Genomic DNA, 15,102 nt, shown 5'->3' on the forward strand with positions numbered 1-15,102 from the left:
CCCGGCCACTGGACACTTTGCACATATATCGCGAGATATTTCTCGCGTCGTCGTGAAAATTGGCAGAAAAAATGCAAAGGCTATAGATATTTTTACACATATTTTACTGCGCGTACTCGTCGAGCGAACAATAATGGAGCACCGCTTTCCCCTGATGTTTTGTTAGCTTGTATTGATCCTCGGAGAAGAGCGTGCGTAAGACCTCATTAACAGCGAGTACGAAAAATGTGAGAAGAACCGCATCGGTCGGTCGTGTCGGGTGGGGATGGCCAATCTTCTGAAAATCTGAATTTCACATATCAGTTGCAATGACACAACCCGCTCACTGTCGCGTATTACGAGCTTTCCAATCACATGTGTCGTATTGTCTCGTAAAGCTCGTCAAAACCAGCACAGAATAATCAATTAGATTAATTCGATCTGTTTGTTCTAAAATGGGCTGTAGTAATGTCAACTAACGTTGACAATATAGACTTTTGTTTTATTTTTCATTGATTTATTGTAGATTTCTACTAGATCAAATAAATTGTATTAATTTATTTCTCTCTATCTATACTATATACATACATGTAAGGAATAATTGAAATTGAAACAGAAAATTTTAGTTACAATTGAAACATAAGATAAATCTGTTGCAATTTTCTAAAAATTTATTAGAAAATAATGCTACACATACAATAATTATTTCACTCGAAATTGTCGATTATATTACCGCGCAAGACGTGTTCCGTGCGTGGATAAAAATTAGATTTACTGCAAATAGATGAAAACGGAGAGATCTGTAGCACGCAAGGATCTTCGAGGGATCGAAACGAAAGCTCAACTGTTTCGGTCCACTAGCGAGATATCCCTACGAATGACTGTATGAATGACGTTTTGCTAATGTTGATTATTTCCATATAATTGAACCAATGATTTCCAAACCTTTCACTTTCTTATTAATATATTTTTTGTGTCTTTTTAACTTTTTCACAAGCAAACATACTGAAAACACTTTTCATCTTAACTTAGATTGTAAAAAAATTAAATGACTTGTTTGGGGATTCTAAATTTTACTATTAGAATGTATATACTTAGAGCCCAATTGTACTAAAATTGTAAAAATTCGAATAATTATCTCTTTTTTTAAATAAATAAATTACTGATTAATATTTAATAAAATATTTTCCAACGTATTGCTTTTTCCTTAAAGTTTTTTCATGAGATTTTAGTTTGGAAATTATTGGTCGATGACTTGCGTACAAGCTCTAAATTTAGAGCAAATTGCGTGTTTTTGACTCTTATTTGCACTAAATATTTACTTACAAGATATATGAGATTTGTATTGTTGGGAAAAAAATAAAATTATCATCATAATATCTATCATTCATAAAAACATTAAGGTATTACGTAGATCACATTGTCTCTTCCTTGAAAAATAAAATAAGAAATAAAATGCATTGTTTTGCATTGTTTTTAAAAAAGGCGTAATAGCAAATAATACAGTTATAAAGTAAAAAATATATAAGAGTTGTCATTTTCGATTTATATCTCTACAGAACGAATATTATAGATATAAAGAATTCGATGAATTATTACAAATATTACTCATAGTTTATAAAATAATAAAATAAGCACATTCTACAAGTTGAAATTATTGTCTAAACATCTGTCGCTTTATAGTTTTTTGTAAAGTTAAAAAATAGAACTGCCATTTTGAGAGACGTGCAAATACGAGTCATTGTAGAGGCATTACATATATTTGCATATATATATATTTGCATACACACACACACACACACACACACATGTGTCACTGTTTATTTGCTCGACCAGCGTAAATACACGCAGGCTCTACACCCGTAATAGATGTTTGACAGATAATATGTCATGTTATGTATGGCATATGCATCTATACATATATATGCGCACATATGTGATATTAATAATCGAGATGACGTATCCTAGAATATGCCTCGCCCCCCCCCTTTTCTTCCCCCTCTTAGATTGACAAGTAGCTGAGCATCTTGCATTCGTAGATTCAATGATACACGTGTAATATGTATCTGTACCTATGCCACACGTGTTTTATTTCTGATACAATCAGTGTTAGAGTTGTGTACTTGTGTGGACGTGGGTGGGTGGGTTTGTACACACACACACACACACACCTATGTATGGCTCTTTTTGTATTTTTTATTATAATCCAAGAACATGTTCACACGTTTACAAAGCGTCTGATAGTTGGGTAGTTTGCCGCACTGATTGCTGGATTAAACGAGTAAACAAATCAAGAATTTTCAATAACGGACTCGCGAATTTTTCGCTACGATATTTGTAAGATTTTATGTGCGCAAAAAACAAAATCTTATTGAAAAAAATCATCGTTTGTTTTTTTTTATTTTTAAGAAAGCAAACTAAATACAATGATTTAAATTTTTAGTATAAAATATTACTGAAAATTTTTTCCGTTTTCTTATAATCCAAATCAAAGGCTGTATAATTTGTGTTTTGTTTGTAACGCCTTGGTGATTTTTGATAAAGCAATTCCGATTAGAGTGAAATTTTTTATGCACAAAGTATCTCGATTGAACTTGGACATTTTATCTAAATTTCTAAATCAATTATTTTTATACAATTTTACAATATTATTAATATACATAATGTTTGTAGAATTCTTTGAAGATTTAATTGAATTACTGTTATTATATTGTATTTTAAAGATAATACGCACGATATACCAGTTTAACAAAATGTCTTGATTGATATTTTCTATTCAGAAGAACTTTTTACATATTAAAAGTTTTTCGTTGCACTATTATGAAATCTATTTTTCAATATTCGGTTTTATATCTTGTGACAAAAAATTGTTCTCGAGCGGCGGGATGACACGATTTTTATTCACATACGAACAGCTTTTCCTTTTCGCACACTTGTCTCTTTGTTCTATATTCGGCGCGAGTCCTTTATTCGAGCGATTGCGAAACAATTAACTCTCCGTGTCTCGAGCTTTCCCTTTCCACTTCTCTCGCAAAAGCCGTCGGCAAAGCTCGAACTTTGACTTTAATTAAATTTATTTCACCGCCTTGAGCCGACTCTCTCTCGAACTCGAAGCTCTCTTCCAACTTTTCCACGTCTCCCCCTTCAGCACGCGACTCCATTCCCTACTTTGGATTCACTTTTTGTTTTCGCAAAGAGGGCGAGGGAGGATGGAGAGCTATTATCTTCGAGCTGCTGCTGGCGCATTGTTATTATGGAAATCGGCTTTAAAAGCCTTGCGGCAAACTTGGGGCAAAATACAGATCGAAAACATCGACGGTTTGTTTAGTTGCGGCTTGCTTTTCGCGCCGTATTTCGATCGAAACACAGCTTCGGGTGGAAGAAAGAAATCATTCTTGAAAGATTAAGAATTTTGTCGAAACTGTCGATATATTTGATATTCGGAGAAATGATATTGCGTTTTATATATCGCGTTAATGAGTCTAGACGCATAGAAATGATGCAAAGCGAGCTTTAACTTTTTATTTCGGTCATTTTGATTCTGGAAATCGAATTTTAAAAACACTAGTCGCCAAGGCGCATGTATCTAAATTCTATTGAAATCTCACAGCTGAACAATTGTGTCGGCCGTGATCTAAATCAAACAATATGGAATTGGCGCGCGCGCCCACACACACACACAAACAGAGCATTCATCTCAAAAACATTTATTACGAATCGATTCACTACTTGAACGGCTACTTGATGCATTACTTCATCGTAATGTTAATTGTAATGGGAAATTAAAATATCACTTTGGTCTTAAATTTAAGCATCTCTAATTACATCTGCAGAGCTCACCGCATTTGCGACATTAAAGCTCGATTACATCGTAATTCGCGCTATTACGAGCGGATCGCTTGTTACATCGCGCGTACACTTTACGGTTTCATTTCTGCTCGGTAGCCAACACTATCATGTTAAAGGAAACGCATTTATTTCTGTGCCATTGAATAAGTTATGGCCTTTAAATAGATACTTCAGTCGATTTCGATTGTCGCGATAATTCACCATGTTTTTCTTTATATCGACAAAATATAATAACATCGAGCGTCACCGAAGATCTTTCTTATACAAGTGATTCTTATACATAACCGCAATGATCCGTTCAAAATTTCATTATAGATCACGGTAATCGCGTGTTAATCATATAATCACGCAAATCCCGTAATATTTACGGCAGATTACAGGTTTTCCGCAAACGATCATTGATCGATCGTCGAGGAACTGGCAGGTCCATTCATTATTCTCCAATTGCTGTATATCCACATATCCCGGCTTCTCGTTGCTCGCGTTCTTTCAGAGTTGGCATACGTCTTATGCGTTAATTACCTTCCAATACATATGAAGAGAAGTTGTCTCAGTAATGAAAAGAAATAAAACTTATGTCCGTGGCGGAATATTTATATGCTTAAGGAGTTTTTTGCCAAGAGAATTGTGTGTTTTACAAAACTCGGAAATAAAGTAAATTTATTGTTACAATATGTGTAACATGACTATATAAAATATGTGTTTAAAAAGAAATTACATTGCAAACTTTTAATGTATATTTATTGATCGGATAATAATGCGAAGTTTGTACTGGTTCAATAACGTATGATATTTTTCTTGCAATTGCAATATAAATGTCGAAATCGAGAATTATGTCACATTTCTCATGGCCATGAATTCCGGGCGGCGTGTAAATTTATGTATTGCGGACCACATATGCATTTCTGCCACGGATGGAAGAGAACGACGCGAATTACGTATGGGTTTATGAATCCCAAACCGCGCATAGAGCCTCGAGGGTTTCCGGGAAATCCATGAATCCATGAATTCCCGAACGAAGGCTATTCCTGTCTGCCGAGGCTGCCTGTTGAAAGAACGCGAACAACTGGCGCCGACGAATAAATCTCTTTTTCTACCTCTCTATCTACTATCTATGACTGCTTTTTTTCTTTTGACAAAAGTAGACCGCAGCGCTCAAAGTGGGTCGGAGGTGCAAAATGAACATATTTCTATATTCTTGCGACAATTTTTTTTCGTCAAATTCTTCTCGATTCGATAATAGAGTAGGACCCGAGTGATGAACGATATGCCGCGCACACACGAGTCCTTGTATACACGAGACGATACACACGATACAATTGACGATATCGAATCGTGAGGGACGATCGATTTGCGAGAACTTTCGGCTGAAATCGAATTTTGCTGTCGGTGAAAAACGCGATGTAAAACATTGTGTTCATGATTTATCTCAGGTTTTGAAGGACCATCTTTTGAAATTTATGAAAACAAAAAAAGAAGACTTTCAAATATTTTGTTTGAATAGCATAAATTGCAATTTGTACTTGAATGTACTTTAAATTTCATAATTATATTGTACACTTTTTTCTTTTTTTCTTTTTTCTCTTTTTTCCTCCCTTTTTTTTATTAGTTTATATTGCTATGAAATCTAGTTGTAAAATGTTTTTTAAACCGAGAAAAATCGGCAAAACATATTACAAGAACGACGCGTTCTTCTATCAACATAAGAAATCGGTGCGAGAATCAAGTCCTTCACGCGAGATTCAGCACGTTGATCCGATTAGAAAATGCCGTGATTTCGTACGAATCGTCGTCCCTCTCTGATATTCTGGCACGCTTTCGCTTTCCGCCTGATTCTAATTGTCATATTAATTCTATATGTCGCTCTTTTCCCGCTCATGCTATTCATACATTTCTCTCTTGCACTTGCTATTTGCGTGTAAATACGCGTACACATATTTTGCTCTCATACGGCTCGAATGTTTTGCATTAAACACTGCTTTATTTTTCTCTCACTTAACAAAATTATTCGCATTTTAGCAATCTCAAAGTAATACTATCTTTTGAGTCAAAATTACTAGATGTAAATCAGATTAAATATATAGGTAAATGTGTCAACATTAAAAGCAAATTTTTTCAAACCCGCGATGTAGACTTTTTTTTTAGTAAATATAAATAAATTCTTCAAATTTCACTCTCCTAAGAATGTTGTATGTAAGTGGTCCAATGAATCTCACTTTCGGAAGATTCTGACATTGAGAAAGTAAGAAAAAAAAAAAACATTTTGATAATGATTTATAGAGAATTGAAACGCTCTTTGTGAGCGATGTCGCCAACAATTACGCAATAAAAATATATGCAAGGAGTATTAACTCGTTTGTCAATCAGACAAACGACTCGGTCTATTCGCGCAAATTCTTGATGATATTTCACCGAGAGATTTCATTTTCGTTCTTCTCGAGCGGTTCTTCGAAGGCTTTTTTTCCGTATTCACTGACTCTCATCAATGAGCATATTTGACACCGTAAAAAAACGCTTGTTTTTTATATGAAATTTTAAGAAAAATAAAAAATGCTAAATTACTAAACAAAAATGTTTAGTAAACTCGTCAAATTTCTTCAGTCAGAGATGAGTTTAAGATTATTTTTAATTGTATATTTTCATGATTCATCTCGTTTCTTTCTTTCTTCTCATAAACATATTTTCTGCTGCAAACTAATCGAAACATGGTCATGTGTTCTCCGTACCTTGAACACATATCTTTACACAACAGACAGATGTATAACAGATAACAGTTAAAGAATTCGCTTTGCTACATTGAATTGCATGCATCCTGCATGCATTTACATTTGTACTCTACATTCTTCGTACCTTTGCTTATCTAAAACTTTTAGAAAAATATGAAAGTTTTAGTATAAAAAGCATATATAATGTGTGCTTATTCTCTCGACGAAAAACAACTATTTACCACTATTTGCTGCTATCATCAAGTATTCTATATACATTCTTAGAATTCAGATATCGTGATTTCACTAGATAAATGAGGGTAGAAAATATTTCTTACAACTAAGTTGATGCATCGATACAAGTTGCATGAATTGAACGTGGTGTCTTGCTGCATGAACTCGTCTATTTGTTAGATATAACGTTTGACTTTTTCACTGATTTTTATCTGTTTTTTTTTGTTTTTTTTTTTTTTTTTTTTTTTTTTTTTTTTTTTTTTTTTTTTTTTTTTATGATTATTTCCGTCACAACAAGTCCCATGCATAACTCGTCATATTTGTCCTAGATCTTCATTTCCGGCGATCTTGAGTCACTGTCTATCGCCGTTTATAAATGTGTTCTATTTATTAAACTTATTTTTCTTCTACTTAAAAACTTGTGGTTTACATGTACGCAAAATATAGACCAATATTCACTTTAATTTTGCATGCTAAGGACACGGATAATTATTATAATACATTATTGATAGTAATCATAAGAGAAAATATTGCAATTATCGACCAAGTTGTTAATTAACGGATTAAATCGAATAATCGAACTTATTCGGGCTGGAAGGAACGTAAAATATTTGAATGAAGAGTGCAGTAAGATCGGAATAATTAAAACAAAAAAATTTAATAATTAAAACTTTCTTTCGTATATGTGCAAATTGAAAGAAAAATTTATATTGTGTACATAATTCTGCACGAGTTTTTTTTCTGACGCAACAGTAACTTTATTTATGTGTATATATATATTTTTTTTTTATTTAAAAAAAATTTTTTTTAATAAACTCAGAGGCTACGACGCGTAAAAGTGCAAGAGCTTAATTGCGCGATAAATGCAGAAGAGAAATCGTAATTATGATCGTGATTATGACCGAGCGGGAGTATCTCGCGCGACATCGAGAATAAAAACGTAAAATGATGCAGAAATCTGAAATTATTCATAGTAGCTACGTTGATCGCTCCGGATGAATAAATTGCGACGGATTTAATTAACATTTTATTTCGATGCGCACGATATATATCTATATCCATCTATCTGTCTGTCTGTCTGTCTGTCTGTCTGTCTTCCGAAGGAAGCGGGTGAGATTAACATTTAGAATTTAAAGCAAACTCGTGTTTTTAACTATCGCATTAAGAAAAGATCTCGGTAGCAACGTTCCTTCCATGTTCGAGCGTTCGACGTCAACAATAATATACGGTCGGAGTACGTTTTAAAATCGAGAGACGTTCTTAAGGTAGTTCCGATGGAAACGCATCGAGAAACAGATCTAAACAAACACCCGAGATTTTCAAGTACATTCGTCCATTTAATCCAGTCTCCGTCCTGGTCTGTATTCTCCAGATCACATCCCGTGATTTGCAACGGTGTGCTCTATTTTGCTTTTGTCTCTTCTTTCTTTCTGATTCCTACTTTATACTCTTTAGCATTCCTTTTGCTCTATTATATCTTTCTCGACATTTCTCTTCCGTTTCCACTTTTCCTTTGCCCATTTACTGAAACACTCTACGCACTCCAGGTCGAAGCATCATCACGAAGAAGGGCGATGGCTCTCAAGTGAAGGAATCTACCGATAGCAGCACAACGATCGAAGATGATGACGTTAAAGGTAGGAGATTCCCATTTTCTTTTAACGCATCGCGTCTTTTTCTCTCTTTTTGTGGCTAAAAATCGTGCTGAATCGGTTTAGCAGTCCGTAATTATTAATGAACTAGTTGTAGGTTGTCACCGGGGGGGGGGGGGGGGGGGGGGGACAAGAGCATAAGTCGATCTTCAGGATCATAAATATTTTAAGTTTAAATCAGATTAGGTGAGCCGACTTTTGTATCGCAAGCGGTTAATTAATTTGAAAATTTTTTTTATATTTATACACTGTGAGAATGCAGAGCACGCGAATACTTTTTTTTTCTTTTTTTTTCCTTTAATTATCTCATGTAATATCATCCAAGTTTCTGAAAGAAAATCGCTTGGTAATTTCGATGCAACGAGCATTTGTTTAAAAGATGCTCTGTCGACGTCTAGTGCCGTTAAAGCACGTTGTCTTTGTACTCGATAGCATGGATTGAATTATGATGAATAGTGTTGCTGTCGCCGTTGTGGCATAGTCGTGTCACGCAAGCAGAATAATCGCGATGATAATTCCGATAAGGATAGCCCGATATACAAGTTCGTAGTTCTCGGCAGCAATTCGCGATATATATATTCACGCAGCTTCTTTACCACATGTACTCATTAGAGGGATTTAATGAGAAACTTGTAGCAAACGTCAGAGAAACTATAGTTGGCAGCTATGATCTATTGCACAAGTATTAGTATTAATAACGTGTAAATGTTTTCAGATTTCTAGACAATATATCTATTTAATATTGATAAATAGTATCTTATCAGTTTTAGGTTTTATTTTTTTCCCTTTCTTTTAAACAGTTTCTTTAAACACTATCTTGTAAAATTTGATTAAATTTTATCAGGTAATATTGATAACTTAACTGTTAAGAGTAAATTTGCTACAAATGCAAGTATGACTATCTTAAGATGCTCGAAAGCTCGTTTTGACAACGAATTAAAAGCATCACAGCGTATTCGTACAGAACGTAAGAGATTACGATGCATCAAATTCTTTGCGTGTCTGCGCGAAGGATGCATAAACTAGTTGAGTCAGTTGTTTTTCTAATCTTTTTTTCGTTCGATGCAACTTTACGCATCGATACCATGTTTGTCGTGCAACTACTGTTGAGAAATTAATTAATTGTTGCACATTGATATAAGAAGCGCGCGAGTGTATTGATTCGTTATTAGAAACGGTCTTCTCATTCTTACGTGCAAGTCGATCGTTGGATAATAGCTCGAGTAGTTAAATATCCACTCGTTGCTTACCCTCCGATCCTGCCACCCTTATCCATTTTGCGTACACCTGTGCTCCTGATACACTCATGAATACATCGCAAAGGTTTGAAAATAATATCGATTGCTACAAAGATGATCATGATTTATTGTTATTTAAAGCAAGGAATATTGACACAATTAAATCGTAGGATGTGACTGTAAAACCGATATACATGTATGTATGTATGTATGTATGTATGTATGTGTATACATATTGATTTTATAAAGCTAAACGTTAGAAAATAAATAGTTGATTTGTTATGATATTTTTTATTGGCTTTTTTTAGTGATTTAATTTTAACTAAATGTAATAGTGTCAAAGATATGATTTCTTTGCTATGTACTCCGAGGTATCCCGATCGCAAAACTAGAAGTTTGCCTCTCCTTCAATTCGTAGAAAAATCGATCTTGCCTTGATCTTTCTTTCTCTGCCTCTGTAGATAGATATTTTAACTATACTCTTATCGAACGACCTGTCCCGTATTTCACTTGTCTCCCACTTGTCCGCGTTCGATCGCACGTGTATGCTCTTCAAAGTTACCCGAAAATACTTGCTTCTACAATCGAAGAGCAACACAACCTAGTCGATAACAATATACAATTCCGATTATCTACAATTTTCAATTATTATAATTTAAAATAATAAACAATAAATTAAAATTTTTTTACTTTTAATCAAATAATCAATGTAATTTTAGAGTTTTTATCGAGTATTTTCACAAAGTTAAAAGCTTACGATCGCTGTGATGAAATTAAAGAGATATATAATCCTTTTTGCTGAAATTACAAGCCACTTGTATAATACGATCTGTAAAGAAATATAAGAAATTCAATTCCGAATGCTTCTATAAAACCTCTAGAGACCTTTATTTCCATAGATTGTTTGAAAAAATAAGAAATAGAACCGACAGATACATTTATTTAACGTATAAATGTATATTATGTGCTTCCATCATTGGTCCAACACAGAGGTATCAAGTTCTTATATCTACTCGAGTTGTCGTTCGAACCAGCCTTTTTAGTACGAACTGTCTTTCAAGTTTCTAACTCTGACAGTCTATGTCTCACAATTTCTCTATTGAGCGGTTATACGTATATCCTCTAGCTGTATCTGATACACGCACATACGCATACATAAAATATGACAACGCATCCAAAATCTATCTTTTTTCACTTTGTGAAAATAACACAGTTTAGAGGGTGATCAACAATTATGAAAACACTGTGCCTCATAATGTATAACGCAGTCCATGCTACAAGTTGGTAATTTATAATTTACAACTTTTAAAGAAATTGCTTTGTATCTCTCGTACAACTCGCGTTAATACGAAAGAAAATACACAAATCACTTTTGACAAGTGGGCTTTTGTAAGCACGTGGCTCCTAAAGAAATCTCGATACTATTGTGTGTCTGCACATTTTGTTATATATTATATTGAGGTGTAATGCGAGCGAAGATTGTAGAACAGGTGCATATATTTAATGAACAGACGAATGATTTTCAGTTACTCAATTTAAAATTTCATTTGATAAAATCACATTTTAAAGCAAAGTTTACTTTATATACGTATGTACTTTTTATTTAACTGTGACAATGAGTTTTGGCTTGAAAAAAGGCAGACATTTGCGAATGATAATGAATTAACTTGACTTGATCACTAGATTATAATTACAGCGATACATATAATATTATTAGATTATATTTATTGAAAAGTAGATTTGCATTTTGCGCACAAATCGAGAAAATACAATCCAAACTATCTTTGCATGCATCCACATTCCTCTCTCCTCTCACAGCATATAATTTGCCAAATTTTTCGGAGACAATATTTGCTTTTGAGTTGGAAACTTTATAAAACATAAGGAAATTTCTCAGCGTCACGCGAATACATATCATCTTTCGCTTATAATTGACATGCTATTAAATTAATTTTTAGAGAGATGGAAGAAATTTATTAATACGTATGTTTATTTTTAAATCTCTGGATATTTTCTTCGCATATGTATTAATAACGGTCAAATTTTTCAAAATTTACTCAATGTCTATTATTATTTAGCAATATTCTATGAATATTCGCGCGACTCTTTATTTATGCGACTAACGGAGTCGGCAATAAAAATCAACTAAATGAAAGCGAATCTACACTATTTGCATTTGAACACACGCACCCACATAGACACAGAAATTAGGTAGTTTCACGCGCACACACTTGTCTATTTCTCATAAGCAGACACCACAAGGCAAAGCACCAAATATATTAATATAATACATGGAACAGCTGCGTGACAAGTGATAACACTGTTGTTTTGCGCCCCCTCTTCTCCCAGCTTCCTCTCCTTCCACTTCCTACAGCGATGTTCACAAATCCATAACACACATAGGTAAATGACGTGCGCACGCACATTTGTAACAGCAAGTGAAAGAGTGCACCGTAATTGAATTACAGATGCCATAGACTGGGTGTAGCTCTCTTCGAGGTGTGTTTCATTACATCATTCGGCTGGAAATATGATCATTGCGATTGCATCTGTTTGCATTTAATTATACACGCATACAATTACGTGGGACGTAGCAGACAAATAGAGGAAACACTCACGTGTGATACACATCTGTACAAAACATCTTTCACAAACGATTAAACGATGAATACAGCACGAGTAATCATACTCTAACGTAAGCACCGTGCAGTTGGACACGTGGAACGATTAATCGACACTCAATTATTTAACAGTTCGAATACGGCGTACATATATATATAGTCTGGTATTCTCGCCTATTTTTCCGCTCGGAATAAAAACGATCGATATTTCGGGGATCTGTATAACAAGGGTGACGGTAAAATTTCGATGAGTGAAAATTGGCGGTTGAGTACGTACGTCAAAATGTCTTTAAATTTTGATGCAATTCCACAAGGAGTATGAATACCAATGAAAATCGGTCTGTGTTTACTCCGCAGCACTCTTTGCATTCCGCGAAATAAAAGCAGAAGTCACTCTAGTTTATACGGCAGATCCTATTTCTTCGCATTCACAAATCGATCCTAAAGTTCACTAATTTCGTGTCTACGATCATACTCGCATCGATCTCGAGCTTCTGTTGTGTGCCGCGAGATTCTTTCCTTTCCACATATTTTCTTTTCAGGAATAATTGATTGGCGATGTGCACGCGTGCGATATCACAATCAATCTGTAGGTGCGTGCCGCGCAAAGTAAAAGTCTACCACTATCTGCAACCACCATTATCATAGCTCCTTTGCTAATGTGATGCATTTCTTTTTGGCGATTATCTCGCAGGCGATCATTAATCGTAAGACACTTAAGATCGACTGTAATTTATCGAGCGCTTTCTCGCTCGCGCGATCTAGCGTAAAGAAATAGTTGATGATCGTAAACGCGCATTTGGTAGATGTAGTTTTGCAAATTTAAACGCGGTCTTTTTTATCTACTTGTATTTTCTTTCATCGTAGTGCTCATTGAAGAAAATCAGTTTGTAGACTAGTTCAACTGTATAGAAATAGCTGCGGCGAGTTAATCTTGAACGGCTAATTCTATTCATCGATATTGACGAATAATCGGCTCCTTCCGACATAACGTCTTTTTTTTGTCTCTTGTCATGTTTTATTTATCTTGCGCTATATAAGATATTGGAGTAATTACAGGAAAACATGTTTGCAAGAGGTAGCCTTCCAAGATTAATAGTATAAATAGTGCTATTAATAGTAGTAGTAGTAACAATAGTATTATTTCAGCGTCAAGCCTCGGTGAACGATTTGTAAGCAATTAGTGATTAAAGACCGATTAAATTTATATGAAATTGTCGTAAACATAATAAAAATAAAATTTAGATAGATGTAGACGATTTGTTCACGTTATAGATGAGATAAAAAAAATTTTTCATTTAACATAATGTGTTACACGCGATAACGGCATCATCCGGTATAATCACATATTTTTTCACACTGATCTCGATGTTTCGCTATTCTTTTCTACTTATTCATTCTCTCGTTTACGTCAACTTTTCGATGGCCAGTGACCACGATCGCTCCGGCTCACGCTGCTTTCGCTTGCGTTTTCTGTTGCAGCATATACCTATTCGTCTTTTGCCTCTTAAAACTGTAATTAGTGCAGGAAACTCTTAACTTTCTCGCTGTGTTAAGTTTCTTTACGAGTCACAGTTACGCTTTGATCCGAACAAAAGACGCTCGTTTCGACTCACTTTTTCAGCTGCAGGAGAATTGTTTCATCAATCATAATTTGCGAGTTCTTTTGATTATGAGTAATTTGACTATGAGTAACGAATTGACAACGAGCGACTTTGTTAGAGTCAATGATTTCTCTTGACTTGTCTATATGTTACTGGTATTTGTATTTGTCTTTTTTGCGCTTCCCATAATTTTTAGCAGAATTTTCGACATTCGGCTTTGAAATTATTTTACACGTCAAGTGTATATTAGTAGTGCAAAAATATTTTCGATTACAAGACTGCGAGCTTCTTAGGCAACATATCACAATTATCGTTTCGCACGTTTAGATCTCATCTCGGCATATTTGTGTTTTCTCACGTCCGCACACACTTTTTTCTGATATTGAAATTTTTTTTTTTTTTTTTGTTTTTTTGTTTTTTTGCTGCCACGTTTCAAGAGCTACGTGTTGTAATTCTTTCTTGAAGAAAAATATAATTTTGAATTTGATTTTGTCTCTCCTGGTTTTATCATGTAAACCAGAGCGATGGAACAAGATATAATAAATGAATGAAGCCGCTTATATTATCGGTAAAGAAAAAATACAGAAATTTTTAATTGCTGTGACGTCACAATTGTGAATGAAAATATAATCGCACAGATGATACATGCTATTATATGTATATAAGTACCATATAAGTGAATTTGCTTGAATGTCTTTGTTTTATTTTAAAAATCTGTGGCAAGAGATGCAGTCAGAAATTCGTGGCAGTGATAATGAAAATCATAGTTTTCGTCATTTTCACAGATCACTGGCGTTACGATGCCTCACAGAGAAAAGTACAGCCAAGTAGAATGACCGTTTAATATGATTGAATAGGATAATGGAATTAATTGGATTATTTATATCCTATTGGATATAAATAAAATATTAGTTTAGATATAAAGCGGATAAAAGTTACGAAAAACTTTCGATTGTATTATATTAGCAATGTAAAGAAATTCGGAGATTGAACGATTAATATTGTTTCAACATAAATATTGCAATTATTGCGTCATTACGTAGATTTAGAGTAAAATTGATTTTGAAGCTTCCGGTAACAAATAACGGAGGTTTGGAATTTCGTTCAGTTTCGCTCGCAGTACTTTTTTCTACATGACTTTTTTCTCCACGTGCACCGTTTGTGAAGGCGATCGCATATCATCGCGATCGTGTCCTCAAACAATCTCTTCACTCTCAAAC

General features: G+C 34.3%; 1 protein-coding gene across 26 annotated transcripts in view; it reads left to right on the forward strand.

Annotated features, from left to right (window-relative positions):
• CaMKII (Calcium/calmodulin-dependent protein kinase II) overlaps positions 1-15,102 on the forward strand; it is a 102,279-nt gene that overhangs the window by 60,258 nt on the left and 26,919 nt on the right. For 24 of the 26 annotated variants that reach the window (XM_067352727.1, XM_067352732.1, XM_067352726.1 and 21 more), the window contains exon 11: positions 8,315-8,404. The exons of the other annotated variants lie outside the window; for them this stretch is intronic. In XM_067352727.1, the coding sequence (XP_067208828.1) occupies positions 8,315-8,404 (90 nt within the window). The remainder of the gene's footprint in view (positions 1-8,314; positions 8,405-15,102) is intronic. 26 annotated transcript variants of the gene reach the window in all.

This window comes from Linepithema humile, chromosome 4 (genome assembly GCF_040581485.1).
Source record: "Linepithema humile isolate Giens D197 chromosome 4, Lhum_UNIL_v1.0, whole genome shotgun sequence".
In the NCBI taxonomy this organism is placed as follows: Eukaryota; Metazoa; Arthropoda; class Insecta; order Hymenoptera; family Formicidae; genus Linepithema; species Linepithema humile.